General features: G+C 37.6%; 1 protein-coding gene across 4 annotated transcripts in view; it reads left to right on the top strand.

The window, feature by feature from the left end:
* fgf13a (fibroblast growth factor 13a) overlaps nucleotides 1-25,887 on the top strand; it is a 96,635-nt gene that overhangs the window by 68,313 nt on the left and 2,435 nt on the right. For all 4 annotated transcript variants that reach the window (XM_056769625.1, XM_056769628.1, XM_056769626.1 and 1 more), the window contains 3 exons: nucleotides 2,026-2,136; nucleotides 11,107-11,210; nucleotides 22,319-22,517. In XM_056769625.1, the coding sequence (XP_056625603.1) occupies nucleotides 2,026-2,136; nucleotides 11,107-11,210; nucleotides 22,319-22,517 (414 nt within the window). The remainder of the gene's footprint in view (nucleotides 1-2,025; nucleotides 2,137-11,106; nucleotides 11,211-22,318; nucleotides 22,518-25,887) is intronic.

Raw genomic sequence — 25,887 nt, forward strand, 5'->3', positions numbered from 1 at the left:
TTCTCATAACATTCATCGTTTTTATAGTACTTAACAGCACCGGATGGTATATTTTGAATGGCTTTGAAAATCATCCAGCTCTCTCACTACATTGTGAGATCCTATTTAGGCAGAGTTATTCGGCAACTTTACAGCTCTTTCAGCTTGACAAAATGTCATGTTAAAAAGAACCACTTCAGATATTTTACTGTACAACTACATTGTATAACTTTTTTAATGTAACTTTGTCAGTGTCCAGTAGAGATGATAGTGTGACATTTACACTGCTATATAGCACTACAATTGGTTCTTGGCTCGTAATCATGGGAGAACCACTTTTAGTGCTATATAGAACCGTATTTTGGTGCTTCAGTTGTTCGTCTGCCATACAGGGTCTTAACAGGTTCTTTAAACGGAAACGATGCTATATAGCACCTCGGTCACCTTAAAGAACCTATAAAGAACCACTGAAGCACCAAGATATGATGCTATATAGCACTCAAATTGGTTCCCCTATGATTACGAGCAGAGAACCACTTTTAGTGCTATACAGCACCATTTTTTTAGAGTGTAGATAATTTCCTCTTTCGTACTCTACAGTGTTTAATCCTTAAAGAGATGGAGAGACAATAGAAAGCAAACTAAGATGGTTATCGCTTGATTGCACAGGTTCTAAGACTGCATATAATCCACAATCTGCAAGTGTCCTTTGTGATTTAGTCACACTGTTTGGGTCATATACAGTACAGTAGGAACATTTTGCAGAAAAATGTACAGCATGCATTTTACGGTCTTCTGAATGACACACACACGTAATATATGCATACAGCATACTTTGTATGCACACAGCATACATCAACTTTGTTCAGAACAAGGATCACTCTGCCTCCCTCCCCAGAGCATCTTACACAACCCTTACATGACACCTAAATTAAAGTGTGTAAGTTTGATTTTCTGTGGTTTCTCACTTCATTACATTCTCATGTCTGTAGGTGCACACAGTAATACATGGAGAAACGCATGATTTGTGTGGCAGAAATATCCACATTTCCATTTGGAATGTTGCATGCTGCTTGTTTATTTAAATTAAATTATCTGCACATTTATACCCTTATGCAGCCAGACAAAGAGCGCTTTTCCACAATCGAGCCGAATCGTTCTTGTTGCTCAGTCGTCCACCCCGTAGCGATCCATGCCAGCCACCACATAAATGGTTTATTTTTCCACCGCAGGGCTGATAACGGACATTTTTTTAAGGTAAACACAAATGCCTCACACGCTGCATTGGTTACGCAAGAGACTGAGCTATAATGCCTCTGCACGCAATCATTAGCACGATTCAGCACGGTTTGACAACCAAAAAAATTCCGAGCCGAGAACAGATTGTAATCGTGCCGTATCGAAACAGGCTCACGTGGAAACATAACTGTAACCGTTTCAGACTGTGCTTGGAACGGTTCGACGTGATGGTGGAAAAGTGCTCAGACTGTACCTGAACAGCACCACACAGTGGCTTATACACACTGAATTGTTTTGGGTTATTCTGAATTTTTCAAATTGATTTACTAGTAAGATACTAACATTTTGTGTTCTTATGCTGTAACTTAAATTAGATGTAACCAATAACCACACATTTTTTAATCTCCTATGATAAATGAAAGTTAATGAGTGGTAATGGTAGGATCCACCAACTCACTAAGCTTTATTAACCACAGATCTGCAGAGGGGCGCTGTTTTTGATGCTGTGTTTTATACCGTAGATGCACGTTTTAGTTACAGTAATGCAGCTCAAACCCAAGTACAGAAATGTAGCTCTGTGCACATATTTTGCGTAAACTTGCAGCTGTCACATATTTTCTCCCGTTCTCACATGTTTTTTCCATTTTTGTCTATTGTAATCTGATCTCTTGTTTTGTAATGTAGACTCAAATCTGTAGACTGTGGAGAGCTTTGCTAAGCCAGAAGCTTTAAAGCCTCTAACACTGTCAGTGTGGCAATGCCTTTTTAACCTGTCTCTCTCTTCACCTTCTGTCTCGCCCTCTGCAGAGCCACAGCTAAAGGGGATCGTAACGAAGCTGTACAGTCGACAGGGCTTTCATTTGCAGCTCCAAGCAGATGGTACCATTGATGGCACCAAAGAGGAGGACAGTGGTTTCGGTAAGTATACTGGAGTCTTGCTCCACAATTCTGATTTATGTCCCCATGTGCACCACGTTATCGGTTTCAAAATTGAAAAAAGCAGAAGAAACAGTAAAACAACTGAAGTTAACAGTTAACAGATCAAGCAGTTTCAATAGCTGATCATTATTTGTTATGCACACAGCAGCATTCTGATACTGTTTACATGTCCGTGATTGTATCTTAGCCTTTACAATAATAACATAATAAAAGTAAAGTCTAGGCTCCATTAGAAGATACATTAGTCTCCTAAAATATATATAGTTTACACCAAAATAAAAATTCTGTTATCATTGACTTATCTCTTCTCATTCAAATCCTGTATATGACGCTTTCTTCTGTGGAACACATAAGAAGATATTTTGAAAAATGTCTCACTGATTTTGTGTCCAAATAATGGAAGCCGATGGTGGCCGGTGTTGTTTGGATACAAACGTTTTTCAAAATATCTATAATGTCATGATTGTGATTAAACAATAAAATATTTTAAATTTTTGGGGAGCTATCGCTGTAACTTTAAAAGAGTAAAAAGAGGCTGTTTCAAATTTCCCATCATGTCTAAAATTTGCCTTCAGTAGCAAATACAGTATATTTGCAACATACACAGCCTTTCCTAGCTTATTCCTAATTGATATGTTAAATTCAAGGAATAGATGTAAATCTTCTATGTTGCTCATACTGTATGTCTACCCTTTTATCTGTAGCTACTAACTCTATTTCTGCTTGTAAACTTACCTAAGACAAAAATTTAAATTCTCTCGTCTTTGGATTAAAGTGTCTACCTAAATTAATAAACGAAAATGTTATCGCATAATTCTCGATAACTTGACTTTAGTTTTCATATTTTAATACTTTTTTTTGATATTACTTAAAAAATGTCAAGCGGCACCAAAGTACAAGAAAAAATCTTTTTAGGTAAAACATGACCGAAAACTATTTCGTGTCATTAGCTTTTGAAGTCATCTTGCCATGAATTATTTAGTCTGTAGGCAAGTGTGGTGTCACCCAGTCAGTGTCTGAGCTATACTGTGCCTATGAGTGGGGATGGAGCCGGCTGGCTGGTTGGCAGGGCTCTAATTTAATATGTGCTATATCTCACTGATGCTAAGTGCCTGTGGCATTCTGAGGCCTGTAAATGAGCTTGAATCTATTCAATTAGTCATTGGGCGAAGATGACGCTTATATCAAAGAAATTAACAGGATCTGTGAGCTGAACATGTTGGGATCCAAGTCATTTGGAATTTTAGGGATAGGGACATCAGACAAGTTCATTAAAATAATCAAATTTTTGTAACTGATGCATGTACTGTAGACAATGTATAACTTAATCTGCATATATAGAATTTGTGACTCTCTGAAAATTCGCCACTACCTCTCTTATTGTTGCCTGGTTTATTGTCCTATTTTGCTACCTTACCGTATTCCTTCCCTGCGTGATTGACTGCAAGGCTGAATTGGTTATATAGGAGTGAGGTTACATAATAGCTGACCTGCTTTTCCCACCTCACTCCCTTATTTTGTTGAGAGAATGAGAAGCTGTTGCTGGAGAGGAGAAGTGGGAAAACAGGGAGCTTCTATCTCTCACACTACAAAAATAGAATTGTTAGGAGCATGGTGCCCTTGTCTCCATAGCGACGGGAGTGCGGTCCTCTTGGCTCTCCTCTAGGTTTGTGTGTGTGTTAAGGATGAGGGTCTGCACTCTTTACTCTCTAGATGTTTGTGGCTTATCTCATCAGTGTTAGTGCACATTAAATGTTGCTCACTTCACTTGTGATTGTGTGCTGTGCATTGTTACAGCATGTTGCATTATATCAATGACCACTTTAACATGCACCCTTATAACGTGATAATAATACGATTTTGGTAATACCGCGATGACACTTTAACTTATGTAAATGCAATCATTAGATTTAAATAATGTGATTAACCTTATAGTCGCAGTTAGCATAATCGAAGTCACATATGTGGTGTACGCCGGTTTTAATCGCAATATGAAGGCATGTAAACACCTTAATCGTATTTATGCTGCTCTGATCAAGGTGCGCAGGTGCTTCTGTCAAGCACCTTAAGCCCAAATTCATGGTAAACATGACAGTCTGAAGTTTTATCGTCAACACAACTTGGTGTCAGCAGTTTCCGCTCCTTACCTTCATACAGAAACGGCGCAAACGCAATGACAGTATACATCACCGTTGCGGGGACATTTCCATCTTATCTCTATATTCTTGACAGCGCCGAATAACCATAACATACGTCCACATAACGGTGTTTGGCATTTGACACAAATATATGTGACCCTGCATGACAAAACCAGTCTTAGGCCCGATTCACATTTCGCAGCATGGAAAAAGGGGGCGATGCGGTCACTACAAGCTCTTTTTTCAGGAGCGTCGGCGGCGCATGAGATGAAAAAATCTAAATTTTTCAGAAAGGCGAAAGCGCACCGCATGCCATGTAACATTAACCAACCAGCCAATATAGACAAACTCAATGAAAATGGAGACACAGATGATCACAGCATAACTAAACCTAGTATCAGAGTTATTGGAAGGTATTTTCAGTGCATATAATCCATATATCCTTTGTTTATACCTCCTCTTCTCAATGGCTATCGTGGCCCATGGTTGCTTAGGGAAGACAGATGCCAGGAGAGCACAAAGTCCAGGCGCTTTGGAAAAAAAGGAGAATGCAGTGACGCTGGCTTTTCCGACCTGGTATTAGACGCGAAATGTGAATCGGGCCTTAAGGGTAAATGTTTCGAAATTTAGATTTTTACTTTATCTGAAAGCTAAAGAGATAAGATTTCTATTGATCTAGAATTTGTTAATTAGGTGGTAAATAATTGAGAAAATAACCTTTGAAGTTGTTAATCTGAGGCACTGTAGCAGGCCATCCACTCACAAAAAGAAAGTTTTTATACATTCACGGTAAGAAATTTATAAAACATCTTCATGGAACATGATCCTTAATATCCTAATGACTTTTGGCAAAAAGAAAAAACTTTATTTTTAACCCCTACAATGTATTTTTGGCGATTACTAAAAATGTTCCTGTGATACTTAAGACTGGTTTTGTTGTCCAGGGTCACATATTACAGCGATAGCTAGTAACAGACACCGATCTGTTTCTAAGATCATCATTTGTGCTGTGTATTATAGCAAACAATCAGACTATTAAAACTGCCATGTAAACGGGAGAAAGAGGTGTTCTCATGCCATGTAAACTTGTAATTGGGATAAAGTCCTTGAAAATTATCGCATTATTGATAAGCATGTAAACGTAGTCATTGTTTCCCTTGAATGATGAAGGCTGTTAGTGCCGTTTTTTTTGTGGGCTGATAACAGACAACAAATTGCAAATTTTGTTTGCCTGGGTTAGGCACATCGTCCTTGTAAAGTAAAATAAAAATATTTACTTACTTATAGTACATACTGTACATATGGAGGATTAAAATTGCGTTACTCTCAGACCCTTGGTGCAAACAAATAACACTGAACAGAATAACAATATATATATAAAAAATAAAGATTATTATATATGTATAATACAACTTGTAACATATGCATACTTTTCATGTGATTTTTTGTTAAAATTTTGTAAAATTCTGCCATGAATTACTCCCCCCTCAAGTCGTTGACAAGCCTAGGACATCCCTTCATCTTTGCAAACACAATGCAATTCTGTAGAACCTCATCAAAGCTAAATCTAAATTTGCCTTGTGAAGATGAACGGATGTCTTGTAGGCTTGTCAGACGACTTGATGGTGAGAAGGCCTATTTCATGACAGAATTTTCATTTTTCGGCTGACTTCCCCTGTAACTGATAGATTTATTTTTATATTTAGTCTAGTGTTTATTTACATAAAGTGATACAATACAGATACTTGCATCACTTAGGTATCATTTATTTTCCCTCTCTCAATGCCTTAAGACTTAACAGACGAGTCTTTCAATGCAAATATCTATAATTGATTGAGTTTTATTGTATTGTATTAATCTAGCAGATGGAATGACATTTAAAGATAAAGACCTTATTGAAAATCAGCCTTTCCATCTCTCAAGTTTGACTGTGATGAGCTCTTGCAGGAACCAACAAAAGCTCATTCTGGGCAGTAAATGTCAGGTGTGCCTGCTCTATTGGATTATGTCTCCTTGCGCAGAGTTTAAGAGCCTAATTTAATTCGTAATCAATGTGGCTTGGCAGGAGGCCTGTTCTCCGTCAACATCAGATTTTATCTTTGCTAACTCGTGCTCCGTCTATAAAGCCATCTGATGGGTTTTCAGTCGCAATCTTTGTCTTTTCTTCAAATCTTATATGTCCAAATACATTAAACAAAAAGTTTAGAAATGCAACTTGAAGTAGAACATTTCAGAACATTTGGCCATTATTGAAAACAACGGTTTGTATTTATGTATTTATTTTCTAGTCAGCTCAGCAGATAGAGTGTGGCATTTGTAACATGGATGGGTTTGATTCTAAGATAATTCATACAGTTCAAATGAAACAAAATAAAGGGATACTCCACCCCCCCAATTTTTTGTCATGAATGACCCCACCCCAAGTTGTTCCTAACCTGTTTAAATTTCTTTGTTCTGTTGAACACGAAGGAAGATATTTGGAAAAATGTTAGCAACTGACATTTCTGGGACAGAATTTACATTTTTGGGTGGACCTGAATGCACTTACACAAAAGTCAAATACATACAGTACCTTTACATCTATGCAGTTTGGAAGACGCTTTTATCAAAGTGCATTCAGGCTGTACATTGGATCAGCTAAATTCACAACCACAACCCTTTGTGCTTGCTAACACAATGATGTAGTCGTCAAGCAACAGGAACACTAAATAAATAAATGTGACATAGATTCATTTTGAATAGTAAATTCTGAGTTGGGTTCTGCTGTGATGGATCTGTTATAGTGTCCTCTTTGCAGCAGTGATTATCTTGGCCTCTTGATCTTCGCAGATCTCTCTGATTCTGTGCTCAGGTGCTCTTTTAGGTGTGAGTAATTGAGTTTGCACACAACCCCTGCCGGCCATGCCCTGGTAATCCCTCTGAAATAAGGTTCACCGTAACAGTCTGTCTGTCAATTTATGCGTGCTGCCCACTGATCTACATAAATGACTGGATTGTGCCAAGAATGATAAACCAACGGCAGGGCGTTTTTAGTTCATGTGTGTTTAAATTACTTCAGATGTTTGTTCCAATGTTTATGTTTATTTTGGGCAGAATAGTGAGCGACGTATAGAAATCAATGTATAGAAGGTGAGTGTGTATTGCACACTGTTGCAATAGCACTTGTGTAATTGTTTAGAAATAAAGCTTAATGACTTAAATGACATATATAGCCTGTATTTATGCATGTATTAGACATTTAAAATTGTAAAAGTGTCGGAACAAAAGATGAATTCTATCTAAAAGCAAATGCTCACCCATACCTGCCTGAAATGCCTCGTGTAACCACACCCCCACAAATCTATGTCAGTTTGTGGTATGATTTGACTAAGACCGCCCAAATGTATATGCAAGTAAGATGGGTGTATCTGTCAGTACAATTGCTTTGGAACCTGATGTTCCAAATATGGTGAGATGTGTAACATTTGATTATTCGACCAACGCACTGGTTAACTGGCCAATCATAGCACACCTCGCTTTTCAAAGCTAAGAGGAGATACAAACGTGCACGGTTTGTGGAAAATACAGCGTTTATGAACCTTAAATCATGTATACATATTATATTACATCTAAGGCAAGGCAAGGCAAGGCAAGTTTATTTATATAGCACATTTCATACACAAGTGCAATTCAAATTGCTTTACATAAAGTGATTGACAGAAAGAAATAAGTCTTATCTTTAAAATGCAAATGATCACAAAAACTTTAGATTTTAAGAAACAATAAAACAGCAATAAAATTGATAAAAAATGTGACTGTATATATAAAAAGAATAAGAGCAAATAAAAATAAATTAGAAATAGAAGTGCAGTTGATGTAAAGCAGCACAGTGCTCAGGTTGTGAATGCACAGCTAAACAAGTGTGTTTTTATCTGGATTTAAAAGTAGCTACTGTTGGTGAATGTCTGATGTCTTCTGGAAGCAGATTCCAGCTACGGGTGGCGTAATGACTAAACGCTGACTCGCCCTGTTTTGAGTGAACCCTTGTTATCTCTAACTGACTTGATCCTGATGATCTGAGAAATCTGATTAGTGTATATTCAATGAGCATATCTGAGATGTATTTAGGTCCTAGACCATTAAGTGATTTATAGACAATTAATAATGCTTTGAAGTTGATTCTAAAAGTAAATGGTAAACAGTGTAAGGACCTGAGGATTGGAGTGATATGCTCAGATTTTTTGGTTCTGGTCAGAATCCTGGCAGCAGCGTTCTGTATGAGCTGCAGCTGTCTGATGGTCTTTTTGGGAAGACCTGTAAGGAGTCCATTACAGTAATCCACCCTGCTGGTGATGAAGGCATGCACTAGTTTCTCTAAATCTTTGCTTGAGACAAAACATCTGATTCTGGCTATGTTTCTGAGATGGCTCTACACTGATTTGCTTATTGCTTATCATAAATATGTGGTAACTTCCTATTCATTTAAAAGACCATTCTTGCATACCAACATGGCAGCGCGGTAGCTTCAGTGTAATGACGTCACGAGCAAACCAATCATTTATTTAGATGAGTGGTGCCGCCTTATGCGTGTGTATGCCACATAGACAGAGATATTAAAAAGTGTTGTATTACTAAGGTAAAAATAAACTACCTACATTTTGTGCCGAAAAAACCCTAAATATCAGTTCTGAGTCGTTTTCCTTATTCATTGACAGTAAAGCACAGAGCAGGAGGGGGCGGGAGAATCTCTGCAGGTGGACCAGGCAGGTGTCCGATGGTTTCAGAGAAGAGGAAGTGCATTGATGTGAGATTAGAGAGGGTCGAGACAAACACTCTGGACTTTAGTATGAAATAGTAATGCTGCCGCAGACTGTGTATAGAACAAGAATTATATACCTACTGTATCATGATGAATGGGCTACTGTTTATGTTCTCTCTGGAGAGCATGGTAACAAGGAGTAAAAGCGATGGTTAACTGAAAAAATGGAAATTAGGTTAGGTTACCCTAGTGTCATTCCAATCCTGCATGACTTCTGCGTGAAGCAATGCATAAAACAGGTTACATTAACAGCTGTCCAGGGTCCTCAGTCAATTCTATTGTATGAGAAAATATCAACATTAGGATAAATATCTAATTAAGTGCTTCGTGCAATGAAAACATAAGTGTGACATTAGAGTGAATATTAAAAACAAAATGCACATTTTGGGGTGAACTGAGAGACCCATTTGTACTTTGATAATCACATATGATAACGTTAGTAAAGGCTGTGTCAAAAAACTCCTTTCACTTTACAAGTTTGTTTCGTTCTTGTTTTTATAATGAAGCAAAGTTACATAACCAGAGAAATGGCTCACGCTTTTTTCTATCGAGAAGCTTGTGCTTTTTTCCCAAAGCTTATGTTTCTCAGATACTCTCTGAGTCGGGGTGGTTGGCTGGCTGCTTCACTCTCATACTGGCAGAAAGAGGCTGTGTGGATGGGAGAGATTGTCAGCTTTATGGCTTAGGCTACGTGGTGACAGGGGGACAAAGGTGTGAGGCGAGTTGGCACAGCCAGTGGTAGCAAGCAGACAGAGCCCCGCAGAACTCACTAACTCTGTTCAATAGAGAGAGAAAACGTGTGAAAGAGACGGAGAAAAGAGTGTGAAACAGACAGAGAGAGAGAAAGTGTGTGTGCGTGTGTGTTTGTGTGAAAGAAAGAGGAACTACGTTAAAGAGGCGGGAGAACTGAAACAGAGGCAGAGTTTAAACACTATTTGAAGGGAGGTGAAATCTTGCACCATATAGATACACATGAATTCAAGAATATAAAATTAATGTGCCCTGAATTTTTACTGGACAGTATTAACTTGGAAATATGTCTGTAGTCGATGATGATTTAAACAATTTCAATGAAGAAAAAAAATTGTTTGCACCTTTTATTCCAAATATAATTTTCCCCACTTTTGAAATGATTACAATGATGTAACCAAGGCCACATGAGTGAGGAAAAATAATGACACCGAATCATATAATAGCCCAGCATGTGTCATCCAATCCAATTTCTGTTATATTAAAGCTACATTATTTTTCACTAAAAGCTAGTTTTCCCTGAAAATACAGTACATTAATGACTCATGTTATGCCGCTCAGCCTTAATTTTATGATTCTGGCAAGATGATACAAGTGAGAAACACAAGCAATTCCTTCAAGCTGCTTTCATTGTCATGAGCGTTGACAAAGTAGTCACATCCCACTCAATTATAGTTTCCATCAAACAGAAAACTACAAATGAACTCTACACCAGCTCGGAGCCATAATAACCCTTTCTGTGCATGAATTATTTACACTTACTTTTACATTTTTTCATTCAATTATCACAACCTAAAGTATGTTTTTCCTATGTCTTTTTATTGCTCTTAGGGCGTGAAAAACATTTGACCTTTATTTTACACATAGTTATTTTACACTGTAGTGGCTGATGTGTGTCGTGCAAATGCCATCAAAACCATAAATACACATACAAAGTAATTTTGGAATAACTGTTGAATAACAGTTATTGTGTTTTAGTTTTTAATATAAATTTTAGTTACATTTTAGAAATTGTGTTATGCTTTTGTCATTTTTTTTTTGTTTATTATTATTATTTTCGTTCCTTGTTTCAGTTTATTTCGGAAGTTTTTCCAGTAATTTCAGGCCAATATTTGATTTGATTTCAATGAACAGAAACATTTTCAGAGTTTTATTTTTAGTAAGGTGAAATAACCTCTGTCGTGTCCCCAATGTGCGAAAGGGTTAGACGTTCATCAACAATGTTTGGAAATGTGACTGACTTTCCTTTTGTTTTCCACACAGCCATGTTCAATCTCATCCCGGTGGGTCTGCGGGTGGTGGCCATCCAGGGGGTTCAGACCAAACTTTATCTGGCCATGAACAGCGAGGGCTACCTTTATACATCAGTAAGTAAAAGCAATTCACTATGTAAGACATTCATCTATGTGTGTTTCATCTATTCAGCTGTTTTGAAATCACCCCATGTCGTTTCTGTCCAGAGAAACACCTGAGCTCCGGTAATTAACACTCACACCACTAGCACAACATGTGACTGCACACACGCATACACACGCACACTGGCCAAATCACGTTAAAAAACCTTATGGTCACAGTGCATTCATGATCTGTACATCTTACTTCGAAAACGATGCCTCAAACCCAAGAGCAACCCACTATATCACAGACATTTCAGAGATTTATCCACATAAACAGCTGATGATGCCTGTGAGAGTTACTCGCGCACCCTCTCTCCATATGGCGTGCTGTCATAAAATGAGTTAAGTTACAGCTGTGATTGCATTTTCAGACAAATTTCACAACAAGATGTTGTCATAACCTCATCCTTTAGATTGTGCACAGCTCTGCTCCGTAAGTGGTATGATCACGGGGTGGATGGTGAGGAGATGTTTGTTTACAGGCTGTGGTTGTGTTGCCCTTTGCCCCTCTCACCCCCTCACGGCCTTCCTGTACCAAACGAAATGGTGGCGATCTGGCATTCATGTTGGTTACTATGGTGATGCAGGCAATGCAGTATGTGGGTTGAGCAAATGCACACCAGTCCCAATCATTTTGTTCAGCTTCAGCAACAAATAGATTTTTTTACATATGCAATTTACATTTTTTTGCATACGCATATGTTGAAATACAGTATTTTTGTACATGCTGTAAATTGTCAATATTATGAATTAGGGGTGTGTTCTGTTGACAGGCTAACCGCTAGATCAGTCTTTCATATTTGTTTGTTGAGTAAAAGTGCGAAATTGTAATTTTTACACGGTTTGTACTTTAAGATTAAGATTGGTCGTGGCATTTTGCTGTCAAATATTTTTGTATATTTAGTGACCACTAAACACATAATTTGACTTACACTATTGCTAGTTTCATGCTTCTTTTATCGTCTGCAGTCTCTTTCTTCTTGAGTAGTACTTAGTGACTTATAGTGACTTTATTGATTTATTTTGTAAGCAGCTGTGTAATAAGCAGGATAATGTATAATTACAGCATGATGTTTTCGCCAAATAACTCCCTTCAGGGTAATGCACGACCTGAATACAGAGTGTTTTTGTGATAATGACCAGCTGTCTTGTAGTGCCTTGTAAAACATGCTTTCTTTCAAATAGCAGGATTAGACGAGATATGCAGCCATGCCGCATATCTCGTATGATGTATAGTATCGAAAAGCAGCGGCATTAAGACACATAAAACCTATGAAATGTGCTGAACAGAAAACTTGCTCTTCAACAGTGATTGACTGCATACATGAATAATGCAGCAACCTATGTGCTGCAACACAAATGTCAGAATTTCATGTGGTTGACATTGCTGGAGACAGCATGGTGTGACAGGTGTGGGCGCAAACAAGCACACGTTAATCATAAATCTGATGGAAATCTCCTCATGATTGACTATGGAATGATGGGAAAGGCGAATGTTTAATGAAACTTACGTTTGAGAATAAACTGTTTGCAAGATGAAGGAATAGGTTATGTGTGCCGTGTCCTTGCTGTGTTCTGGAAGACTACTGTCAGTCAAGGGGAGACAAGTGGAAGATAAAGAAGACAGCATGATGCTATAATAAGCAGCTTTTTTTAATGAGCAGAGTTTATTTGCAAAAACAGATAACTTCATTTAAAAATGTTCAAAAGTCATGATTTTTATTATGTTAACGTGTTTCTATTGTGTTTTTTAGGAAATAGGAAATGGAATGCAGATCTGTTTTTGCAAACTAACTCTTCAATTCTAGATCAAGCTGTAATAGATTTAGAAAATGTTTGTATTTATTTAATAATAAAGACTAATTCAAGGGTCACTTAGTTATGTAAAGATAACAATGTGCTGTATGTGTCCAATTTTTAGCTGAAAACACTCTTTGTTTTTATGTACATTTAAATCATTTTTAATACAATTTCACACACAATTTGCACAATCGAAAAATTACTAATTTCGGAAACCAAAAAAGCTCACGCTTCTTTAACACACACACTTAAAGTAAAGTTCGGGATAACTTGATGTCTTAAAAATCTTTTAATTTAAAGATGTATGTTTCAATGTTTCTTTTCTAGGCAAAAGTACCTTCAATATCTTTAAAATGCTTTCCAGGTTGAGACCTCAAGAAGATGAATAAAATGACAAGTGTACGATTTTGCAAATTCAGTGAAAGGTGACTACTTTGAAGATGCAAAAACATCTTTAACATAGTTTATTTATTTTGCATAATTCCCACAGTTACAATTGCGTTACTCCATAGTTTTGTTGGATTTACATTTTTTTTTTAAACATTTTACTTTAACATTTGACTGTCAATATCGTCAAAAAAGAACCAGGCCCAAAGTTTAGTGAGATTTCCGACAGGAACCCAGCAATCTGTCTGTTAAGGCAGCAATGGAAAACATACGCACACCTAACGTGCTTCACATACACACACTTTCTCACCAGCAGTTCTTTGTTCCCACGCAGTGACTTTAATAATGTGTGCCTCTGCGTCTGTAATTAAAACATATGTGCTGGAGCGCTCATTAAATTAAACCTCTGTTCTCCACAACAGTAAACAGTGTTACCATGTGGCATCTTAGTTGATGGTGGAAGGAAAGAAGCTAGAATTAACTGTTACTCTGAGTGACAGCAGCGAGGTTCCCTTCTTAAAATTGTATTCACACTGTAAACGCACAGACAGCACCCATTTCATTTCATAAGCTGCACTTAGTTTCATTTCAAAGGGATCTGTAGATGCATCCTCTCGGCGGTATCATTATTTGTATGTATGAATTTTGCAATATATCGCCATAATTTGTGCATAAAAGGCGTTTAAGATGGAGTGTTTTGATGAATGGAGAGTGTGTTGGTGTTATGAAGAACAACGTAACTCGTGATGAAACAATCCATTGCTTATAGTCCAGAAGAGCATTCAGGCAGTGTAAGTGGATAATGATTATGAGTGAAGGATGCTGTTCATCTGATTTGTCTGTATGTGCATGTGGGGGAGTGTGTTTGTACGTCTGTATGTGTGCGTTGTCAGGGTAAACCGCATTCTGAAATCTTTTTATGTGTTCTGTGTGTGTGCCTCAAGGGTCTCTGGTCCCCTTTATTGACTCTTTTTGTTCGCTGCTACAGAGTCGCACGCTGCCAGAGTATCAGAGCGTGCTGCTAACGCACAGCCAGCCAATCACAGCGCAGTGATGTTGGGAGTTCCCCAATCGATGAGAAGTAGGCAGTAAAGGACGTATGAGGGATTTGAAGCTGGTTACTGTATTCCTGTTCGAGGAGTAGTTTTGTAGTTTTATGTCGTTATAAATGTACAGTATAATATTTTGCCTTTTTTACTTAACTATCTTATTATTTTTTTACTTATCTTTTTTAGGAAAAATTATTTCATTTTTTTTTCCTGCTTAAATAAGCGAGAACATTGAGTGTACAACATACAGTATGTTCTTTTGCAATCTGTTTTTCTGCGTTTGCGGCAAGAAATATAAAATAAATGCATGACTAAGTCTATGAATTCATCTTTCAGTTTGACAATGAGTGGAAGAATCAATTAAATATTTTCGTTTCTCTTCTCAGCATGATTTCTTTTTATTTCCAAGTCTAGCTAATATGTAACGCCATGTGCTGTAGTATCACAATTCCTGTGTATGTATGTGTACTCTGTGTTTTTAATAATAATACCTTACGATTTGATCTTTGAACTGAACATGTTAAAGCAACCTTGGGGAAAGGAATGATTTAATCACATAATGAAGAGCAGATCATGTAACAGTGAGTGCTCGTTGGCGCACGCAGAATGAAGGCGACGTGCGGACTGTCCCGTGAGCAGCTCTGTGGGTGTATTTGAAGTTGGAAATCAGTTTAGTGGTGGGTCATTAGAGGCGAAGAGACAGGCACATCAATATTAGAACCACACAGAGTGTACAGACACTGTATCTTACTGCAGAACCAGTATGGCAAGCCGAATTAGCTTTTAATCATTCTCAGGATATACATTTTTGATATCAACAATTACATTTTACTAGTAAAAATGTGAATTCTTGGTATCAAAAATTCATATCCTGAGAACGATTAAAAGCTAATTCGGCTTGCCATAGAACCATTGCCAATAGAGTTTATGAGCATTATTTTTTTACAAATATGTGCTGTTTGTTAATGGGCAAAACAACAGAATTTAGCAAGCAGAAATGCTTGAAGGGGCCATGCAATGGTGTTTCATGCATTCTGACTTATTAACAATATTAAACTTCATGGCTTGTCATGCTTAATATGTTCAACTTGTCAAAAAAACGAGTTGGACGTATGATGAAGTATTTCTGTGCTCGATACACTCACCCAGTGTTTGTATAGGATTTGGAAAGTTTTTTTCGACCATGAAAATCCGTTAAGTACCTTATTAAGCAACTCTCCCAGAAAAGCATGCCCACGACAAGGGAAAAGAAATAGCCCGCCCATGCCTCAACCGATGAGCGAGGAAGACCCCCTTACTGTCAAGATTGCAAGATAGAGAGAGAAGTCGAGGTGTGTTTGTTTGTTCACGTCATTTCAGTGATGGATGTTATATAAACGGTGGATATAACCCGTTTAAACTGATCTTAAAGTCTGAGACGATAATTCTGTGTTTTGTTGGCAATCGGCGCGTACGTGCATAACGTTAACTACACAAACTTATAGTGAATCAATAGTTATGCAGGGATAATGTATTGCGATGATGCATTGTTTGATCGTCGTGAGTAAGTTCCTCCCCCCGCACAGCCCCAGGGGGTTGTATTTTTCGTTAAATAACCGTTCAGCTGTTTCCATGGGCATCGCTAGCACTATTTATTCGGGGCTCTAGCCCCATTGTTTCTAATCTAGCCCCGAATGTTTTGGCCTGGAAATATAATAATAGGAATTCAGTAACTGGTTGTTTAAAATTCGCTGCTGACGCTGTTGTACACGATGGCTGACATGTGGTGCTGTTAAGCATCGGGCGATCCGGGTTCGATTCCCGTCTCGTGGTCCTTTCCCGAAGTCATCACCTTCTCTCTCTCCCACTTCGCTTCCTGTCATCTCTCTCTCTTCTGTTCAAATAAAGTGAAAATGCGAGAACATATACATAGACGAAAATGTACACCTATGCGTAACTCATGATATAAAAATCTGTATTATCACAACGAGCCTGCACAGTTTTTCTGGATTCAGCATAATCTTAATCAAAATCAATGCAAAGATAGCAATAAATTAATTTATCAATTTGTGATGCATTATTTTTACGAGATCAATGCACAAACGTTGCCTGTCGTGATGTGAGGGCAGTGAGTGATCTGTGTGAACCTTCCTTACCTGGCTGCGCCTGCTGCCTCACATAAGTGCCAAGGTCAGGGCGAAGCAATAACATCCTAATATATGACAGCGTAGTATAGCAACACTGTTTTGTAATCCTTGTAAAAATAACATCATCCTTGAGCAAATGCTTCCCGTCAGTGCGCGAATCTTGTCTTTCAGTCTTATTGCTTGAATGGTGATCATATAATTATGTCAAACACATATAATTATGTCAAAATGTCTGTCGAGTTTTTTTAAACACAATCGGGTAAGAAGTAAACAGTTTTTGGATCATCTATCACTGGATCCGCGCTTTACTGCAAGTCTTAAAGTGCCAGCAGCCTAACATTGAACCATTGTCAGTCACACCAGCAGTTATTAGGACACTGACTGTTTGTGTTTACTTAAAAATTTACTTCAACTTTCCTTTTTTATATATATTAGGTTAAGCATTTTCAATTATAGTTATTAAGTATTTCTATTCATATGAATACTTTTAGTATTTAAGTATTTAAAGTTGTAAAATAACATTACAATTATTTACACAATTTACCCAAGGAAAAATCCTAGAATGAAATCCTAAAGGGACTGACTGTATATTTCATGCATTATTATCGCCCAGCTCATAACGGTGAGAGCACTCATGCATTACAAACATTTCTATATATATAGCAATACTTATCTTTAGGTACTCAAGATTAATATGAGATTGGCAGAAACTGTGTGTGTTATGCCAGCTTTAATGTACTCTAATTAATATTATTTCTTAGGTTGGTTTTTTTTGGCTATTAGCTTATGCACATTAACATTTAAAATGCCTCACAATATCTGTAAATAAAAATGTCATTCGGAGGTTAAAATATACACTTTTATAAATTTGTATCATGGCATGATTGTAAGCATTATATTCTTAAATTAAAAAATTTACTTCGATTTTGGTAGAATGGTTTTCATTGTTAAATATATATTCTTTTTTGTAGCATTCTATTGATTGCAAACTCAAGTTCAGAACATTAATGTAGTTTTTGATAGTTGATTAAATATTAATGTAAATCAAAATGAATAAAAAACGCCCTCCCGCCCACCATGGGCCCAGTGCATGTTTAGGGGATGCGATTCTGCACTATTTTATGTCACTTATCAAATAAATCACAGAGAAAACTAGACAATGTTAAATAGATAATTTATGACATAGAATAGTCCATAATCTTACATACAGTATATAAATAATACAAATGTATTGTTTGGCACTATATTTGAAATGCTTTATTATAAATCAAAAATCTAACAAAACATTAGTCCTTAGGTTGTCGTTTCTTGTTGCAGCAGTACAGTTCACTCATTTCAGACATCTTAAGATTCGAATAAATTACATGGGTGGTTGAGACAAAGGGAAGGATTAAGTGCAGGTAGACCGGGTTCAGAAAGCTCTCATGAAGCTGTGTCTAGTGAGCAGCAAGAACCATTGAGTGAAATAGATTCTGTCAGCTTTCCCATTTAGTTCCTTTCCATAAATGAAATTGGAGTTGGTGAGAGGGAGAGGGAGAAAGAGAGAGTGGATAAAGTAATGAGAAAGATGGAACGGGAATATGGAGAAGTGGAGATATATCGAGACCATGAGAGGCAAATTTACAGAGAAATGAAGATTATAGAGAGTGGAGAAATAAAAAAGGTCATAGGTTGAAAAAGATAATAAAAGATGGGAAGATCTGGTGGAGTATGATTTACAAAAGAGAAACGCAATAGAGAAAAAAGCCGAACAGGGAAAATAAGGGTATTTGGCTCGGGGGGACTGCCCGGCAGATTGGAGAGAAACTATTTCCTGCTATCTACTTCCCCTGAAAAGACCAAATGAAGATCGTATGAAACCCTGCAATCTATAGCTACTGTAGCAACATAAACACACATACGATGGTTCTCCATCAGGGAGGGGAAGCCCTTTGGGAGGAAGAAGAGGAGAACGGGAGGGGCAATGCGGGATTTCCCCTGGAAAAGATATTAGATACGAGCCAGTGAGCTAGCTGGCAACAGCGTGACTGCAGATTCCTGATATAATTAAACTTGGAGATAGAATCAAGTCCAACAAAGCATTACAACACCTCAGTATCCACCCTACACAGCCATTAGCTATTAAATCTCTATCTGGTTTACATCACAATCATCTCACCTGACCAGGATGCTTTGTTTCCCTGAGTGTGTCTATTGTGTCTATTTTGCCGAAAGGTTTTTTAAAAACCGTTTCAAACCAGCAGTGTGAGTATGAAAAACGGAATTAAAACAACATGCATCTAGTATGAATCACTGAGCTCTTCATTGTTTAAAATGACTGCTGGAGTAGAAACCTCTGTCTACAGGGTGGCATGTAAATGGCTGGCAAATCACTTTTCAGCTTCACTTCTTGTTCTCATCCCGAGTGTAAATTTATGCGTGGCAATTTGGTAAAACCGCCACTGTTCTTTACAAGGCAGCGGGTGCCAACATCGGATGTATCTCCAGGTAGATACATGTTCCACGGCACTTTAAATGATACCACTGTTTGCTGCAACTTTCATCAGTTTCGGTGATAATATGATACAGACAATAAGGAAAATATTTTTGCCATTTATACACAGCGCTCATCTAACACGCGCCACCTGGAATCCTTATTGCAGTTTGAGATGTAACAGCATTGTTCTCTTTCACTCTGGCCACAGAGGTATGACACAATAGACAAAAGTAAAAAGAAATTGTGGCTGATGTCATGGTGTTTTTTGTCTTGGTCTGTTGAAAGTCCCTTTTGTCTGTTCAGTAAAAGGCTTCCATGTGCACACTCTTGGGACCCACAGGAGCATAACAGAACAGTAAAGGTACTGTATAGAAATGCCTTTGAAATCAAACCTCACTTCGCACTAAACCATTATAATCAGTTGTAATGTGTGTAATTTTTGGAGGATCTATTGACAGAAATGCAGTATAATAAACATAACAATGTCTTCAGAGTTGTATAAAGACCTTACATGATGAAGTGTTATGTTTTTATTACCATAGAATGAGCTTTTTCTATCTACATACACTGCAGGTCCCCTTGTATGGAATTCCATGTTATTTATGTGTTATTTATACAGTGGCCATTAACAGACAAAATGTTCTGCAGAGCGTTTCTTGAATATGTTAACTTCTTCAGCAAAGAAGCGAAAACACGTTGACTTAGTTCTGTGTAAACCACCACAGTGTTTCGAAAGCGAGGGTGGAGTGAGCCATTGGTTCCAATTCCCAACCTTACCACTAGGTGCCGCTAAATTTCATACAGTGGACCATTAAATCATTGTCCTGTATTTGTGTTTTCTCGCAAAACGAATCTGAACAAATTTGATGTGGAATAGAAACGTCTTTTTGGACAAAGATGGAGGTATAAATTGAGGTCAGTACTGATGCTGACTAAATCAGGTTTGTTTTCATGAGCAGATTTGTTTTCACAATTTCTTTCCTGTTATTGTAACATTGAAAGGAGAACATGATTCATGATCATTTAAATCAGTTCTGCCAACTCATTGTTCAGTCACCAACCCTGTAAAGCATCCTAATAGCCTTATGAATTTAGCAGTTGCCAAGTGACACACATCATGCCCTCACACTCTCAACACCTTGCTCTTTTGTCTTTGTTTATGCTTTTAATATGTCATCATTCATTATTTCCAGTAAGATAGGCTTTAGTACAGCGATTCTGAGAGCGCTTCTGCGTAATGCATTTGTGATTCAATTGGCTGTAATCATTATGACCTTCAGATGAGACATTAAGCGTTTTTTGTAGCAACAGAATAGATGTATGAATAGCATAATTTATACTTCATGGTAATCTGTTTAAATTGAGCAGATGCAGGATGTCTGGATGTCTAAGAGTAAATGTTGTCTTCCGACTGGAATGACACGCTGCCTTTCTATGAGTTCTTACACTGAGTGCGCCTCGTATTGGTGTCTCAGCCACAATAATCATAGTCGGCCCATCTTGTGCAAATCGTTTTCGGTGATGTTTATCGCAGCTGAAGTATCGATCGAAAACTCGTCCTTGGTTTTGGGATCTCACAGATTAAACTCTCACGTTGAGCTGACCGCAGCAGACCCTCAAAGTGGCTTTCAATGCTGTCAGTTTCCTGAACTCTCCGGGTGTTTACGAGATGTAGCTTGGCGCCTTGTCGACAGCCTGTCCCAGAGGAGTTGAGATGCCACGGCTGCTCTGTGACATCATGAATGTTCCTGTTAGTATGAGTGGGTGCCCAGTGTCTGTGTGAGTCACTTGGTTGGTAAGGGACAACACAGGTCTTTATGCCGAGCATGGGATCACTCCCTTTGGGTTTCGGTGTGGGAACCAGACCACCCAGTGACGTGAGTGGAGCACCCTAAGCAGGAAATGGACATGAAGGGACGTTCTTGGCAGTGCTGTTCCATTAGCTGCATTTCTAATTGTTGTAATAATTCTAAATATGTATGACTTTTTTTATAAAGAAACTTCTACTACATGGCTAAATGTAAAGTGTCTGTGGACATGACTACCCAATGAGGTGCCGTGAAAAAATAGCCAAGCAATTATTTTATTGTGTTGCAGTGTTCGTCCTCAGGATAAAAACTTTTTTTTTATGGTAGAGATGTTTTTTATTCATGATGCTTTAGTGCGATTTTGACACACTTTGTGCATGTTTGTTATAAATATGCAAGTGCAAACATTCTCATGTAATCCATGCAGGAAGCAGTATGAAATAACACAATTTGCTGTGACTTCATGCACACTTTTCTCAATAAATCTTAGGATTTCTTTTCGAGTGCATCAAGCTTTCAGAGTTAAAGTAATTATTTCCTCAGTGATCTGTAACAAGTGACACAATTATTATTTACCGTTTCTTTCTTCCCGCTCAGACAAAAAACACATCATTTGATTTACAGCCCTCTCTGGAATATTTCCACATCATTTGCCACGTTCAAAAAGTAAAGATTACAGCCACGGGACCCTGATGTGCTGTAATCCATTTTACCAGGGTCATTCGGTTACTGCAACAGCGGCCCGAAGGCTCAGTGTGGATATTAATCTTACCTCTTCTAATGACTTTCTATTTGAATTCACTTCACTCCTACATTTGAAGAGATGGATACTGTAAATTGTTTATTGGGCAGGCGGATGAGTTGGACACCTGAAAAGCAATTAGTTAGCCAAATCAGATGCGGAATAATGTAATTTGCTGTTACTCCACACACCATCTCTCATGTACCCGCTTACATTGTTTGCAAAATCCTAATGAAGCACATAGTCAATAATAGTTCAAGCCTAGTGGGAGGCGAGCTTTAATAATGACTCAATGAAGTGCTCACACATTCAATATCGCCCGATCCATAGACCGAGCTGAAGAAAGATCCAAAGCAGAACTCCATTAGCATGTTATGCAACTCCGCACTAAAAATCGGCTTAGAAGTGCTAATGAGAGAATGTATGCGACAGACCGACCGAGAACAGGCAGTCAATAGGAAGTAGTGATTTTGGGAACATGGTGCAAAAAAAACATACAGTACACTGAGACCAATTAAGAATGGTGAAATAACCACAAGTATTTGATATGTCACCCAGACCTAGTATGCACTTTGAGTATCCATCACTGCTATCAGCATAAGTGCACTTACTATCTGCTGTGTATATGATGAAGCACAATTAATTTCTGACCAATCAAGTGTCCTCTTGCATCATCTCTCTCCTCTACAGGAACACTTCACGCCGGAGTGCAAGTTTAAAGAGTCGGTGTTTGAGAACTACTACGTGACGTACTCCTCCATGATATACAGACAGCAGCAGTCAGGCAGGGGCTGGTACCTGGGCCTAAATAAGGAAGGAGAGATCATGAAGGGCAATCACGTTAAAAAGAACAAGCCCGCTGCACACTTCCTTCCTAAGCCTTTGAAAGGTAAGGCAAATGAATTTCTGTGGTATTTTAATGCTCTTTTATTTTTTCAAATCATTTTTTCAAATAGAATAATGATTCAGGGTTTCCACAGTCATTTTATGTCTGCGTCTAGAATATTAATCCAAATTGCTCAGAAACAATTTATGGGCTTGAATTAAAGATTTTTATGTAAAAACATAATAGAAATTTATTGGTCAGAGGTTGTGGGTAGCCTGGTGATTAATCCACCGGACTAGAAATGACAAAAAGCCATCTCGTCGTGTTATTGTGCACTTTTTTATTGTCGAAATGAAATTCTATTAGATGTGCATAGCTATCCTTCTGAATACTCCAAATAATGGGCTATGGAACTGTGAGCACACAGTCTGCTCCTTCATTATCTCCAGGAAAAAAAATCCACCTGTGTTCAGTGTGATGCATTGTTTTCTCTGTGGGCCCTTTGGGAATGGCTGGTCCCAGACTGTGCGCTGAAGTGGTGAGGTGTGGATAGAGCCGTGGAGTCCTTGAGGACGCCGGCACAATCAGACACTTTCAGACAATGTCTGTTGCAGGAAGCTTCAAGATGATAAAACAGACTCGCTGTGCTTTTGACAGCTCACGGAGCAGAACTCTTCCATTTAGACCAATTCAACCATTCCAAAGCAGAAGATAATAAGAACTCATTCAATTGTGAAATTCCTCATGGCTTTTATCTACAGGAAGCACACATTATGCATAAATATTACGCTTAAGCCTGGTAGTCAAATATGTATCAGTTCAGAGGTAAAAGTGGTGTTATTGCTTTTGGATTTACTTTTGATGCACCGCTCCTCATTGAGTGAAGACACATAATTGGGATTTTTTTTTAATGAGGATGAGATGCTTCTTCAGTCCGTAAGCTGCTCATCAAATTGGAGAAATTAGTTTTTGAACATAATGTCTGTTCAATTCAGCCACATACAGAAATCAATAACACTTTTATTCCTCACGCTGAGTTTTTATCTGATTATAATTAGAAATGGGTGTTTAGCATCTGAGAAACATTTTGTTCTCCGGGAATATGTTTAAGCCTCTGCGTTTTCGTTTTCTAAAGATGCTTCGAGCGGATAATGATGAAAGCTGCTAATGTAATAAGGAGACAGTGGGAGTGTTGCATCATTCCAAACCGCATTCAGAAATTTACCGTTGTCAGTAGCCATTACGCAAACATTTATTTAGGTTATATAAGTGACAAAATCACTTATGTTCACTCTCAGAGAAAAGTTATAAACTTGCTTCTCAGATAAATGTTTCTAAAATCTTTATATCTGAAGAGGGGTTTACTGGAGAAGAAAAACACTAATTGGGAATTTAAGAAATAAGATTTTTGTAGCATTCACAATCTTCTAAAATTACGCTTTACTCTGATTTGGCCAATTATATGTTCAAATGCATGAAAATCTTTCATGAAGAAATGCAAGAATTGTTTCAGATGTGAGTCTCGCTGTTTGAAGTTTTGTGGAGAGTTACATAATATAAAGTGAGAGAGGGAACAAAAGGAAATGGAAATTTGCTCGCTGGCTTACAAAGATTCTCGAATAGTAGTCCTATTAGGGAACTGTCTGTGAAAACAGGTTCAGCTGCCAGCAGACACACATATACACTTACAGTCAGCCTATAGGAACTTCCCATTAGTCCTATCTACCCACAGAGCCTGTGGACCCAATTATGCACAATTACTGTAATTAGACGAAAAACTTTCTGAAACATAATTTACAATTGTGGTCAACACCAATTATTGGCATATATTTTAGAGCAGTCACATTTGAAACACATTAGTACTGAAGACTGTAATGACGAGAGAAAGAGCTCCACAGTCTCTGATACTCCTGCGTTCCTCTAGCGAGAAGCTCGGTTGCACAACCAATATGTCACATATTGATTCTTAGAGCTTTCCACTTAAGTGCTGTATCGATCGCCTGTTGCAGGCAAAATAAGCTTTGTGTGAGGTTAAAGGAAGTCTTTGTAATGCTCAAAGTACAACATATTAATCATTAGGACCATGAGGCGTCGCATGGAATTTTAGCACATTGGATGTCTAGTGGATTTCTGGAGTGATGATGTAAAAAGATCATTAGTGTTCCATTTGGGTCACATGTGCACAGGTGTAAAACAACTCTTACAATAATTTGATAATGCAACTTTTACTATGCACCTATATAGAATTTTTTTAAATAATAAATTCATTGGGTTTCTTTTTTATTTCATAAATAATGTTTTAGTCTCCAGTGTCAAAATAAATTAGAAAATAGTCACAAAATGTCAAGGCTGTACATTTAAGGCTGTGCGTTATAGAAAATTAGCGTGATTAAAAAAAAATTACGCATTTAGCGCACCACACCCCAGACATAATTAGGTCATCTTACATTTCATACAGTTGACTGCTGAGAAATATGATAATGTATAGCAACAACTTACTGCATGATATAACATCCTATAACAAGATCCTAAAATGAAAGATATATGTGCAAAAATGACCCTTTTTATTTAGTTAGTGCTCTTTTTGTCCAGAAAACTATAAGTGCATGTCACGTTGGTTTTACACAACAGTTAATTAAATAAGAAATTAATTTGAAGATATATTTTATAGACAACATTGATTCTTTTCTTATTTTTCAACTAAAATATAACCTAGAAAGCATCCATTTGGTGAATCAATTAATAATAGTAATTGCTTTCGAATTCACTGATTTAAGTTATAGTTATAGTTAGTTATGTAGAATCTGAATTAGTTCATAGCTTATAGTTGTTCTTAAGGGGAATCATTGAATTCGAAAGCTATTGATTAGTTATCTGTTACTTAACAAAATTATAAAATGCCGCTCCATACTGATTAGTTCAGCATCTTTCTTAGTAGTTTATATAGCAGATGTCAGTATTAATGAGGAATTACCAATTAGTCCTGCAGTAATTCCTTCTTAGTTACACATTAAGTAGGAAACAGTATTCTAAAATGTTACCGTCTTCCTGTTCTGTTCAAAAGAAATAAAGCCATGTCTGCAACCGTTTTCAGTCCTTTCAGGTTACGGAGTTCACCCCACCTTTGAAAAGCCTTGCCAATACTAATTCTTGTTTTCGCTCGAGTCCTATCACATTCCCTTTTTCTTTGTAAACGCTCATCAGATTATACTTTCTTGGTTTTCACAACTGATTAATTCCCAGATGTCAGCGCTGCTTGGCGTTTGGAAGTAAAAGTACTAAACGCAGTCATAAATAATACTAAAAGTTTCCAAGAAAAAAATCCTGTTCCAAAATTATTGTTCAACTTTTCATAAATACATGTTACCGTTGTATTGCTTAAAAGTGAATATGAACTTGCTTTCTTTGCAGTATTTGAGGTCTGAAAAAAGCA

This window comes from Triplophysa dalaica, chromosome 16 (assembly GCF_015846415.1).
Source record: "Triplophysa dalaica isolate WHDGS20190420 chromosome 16, ASM1584641v1, whole genome shotgun sequence".
Classification (NCBI taxonomy): Eukaryota; Metazoa; Chordata; class Actinopteri; order Cypriniformes; family Nemacheilidae; genus Triplophysa; species Triplophysa dalaica.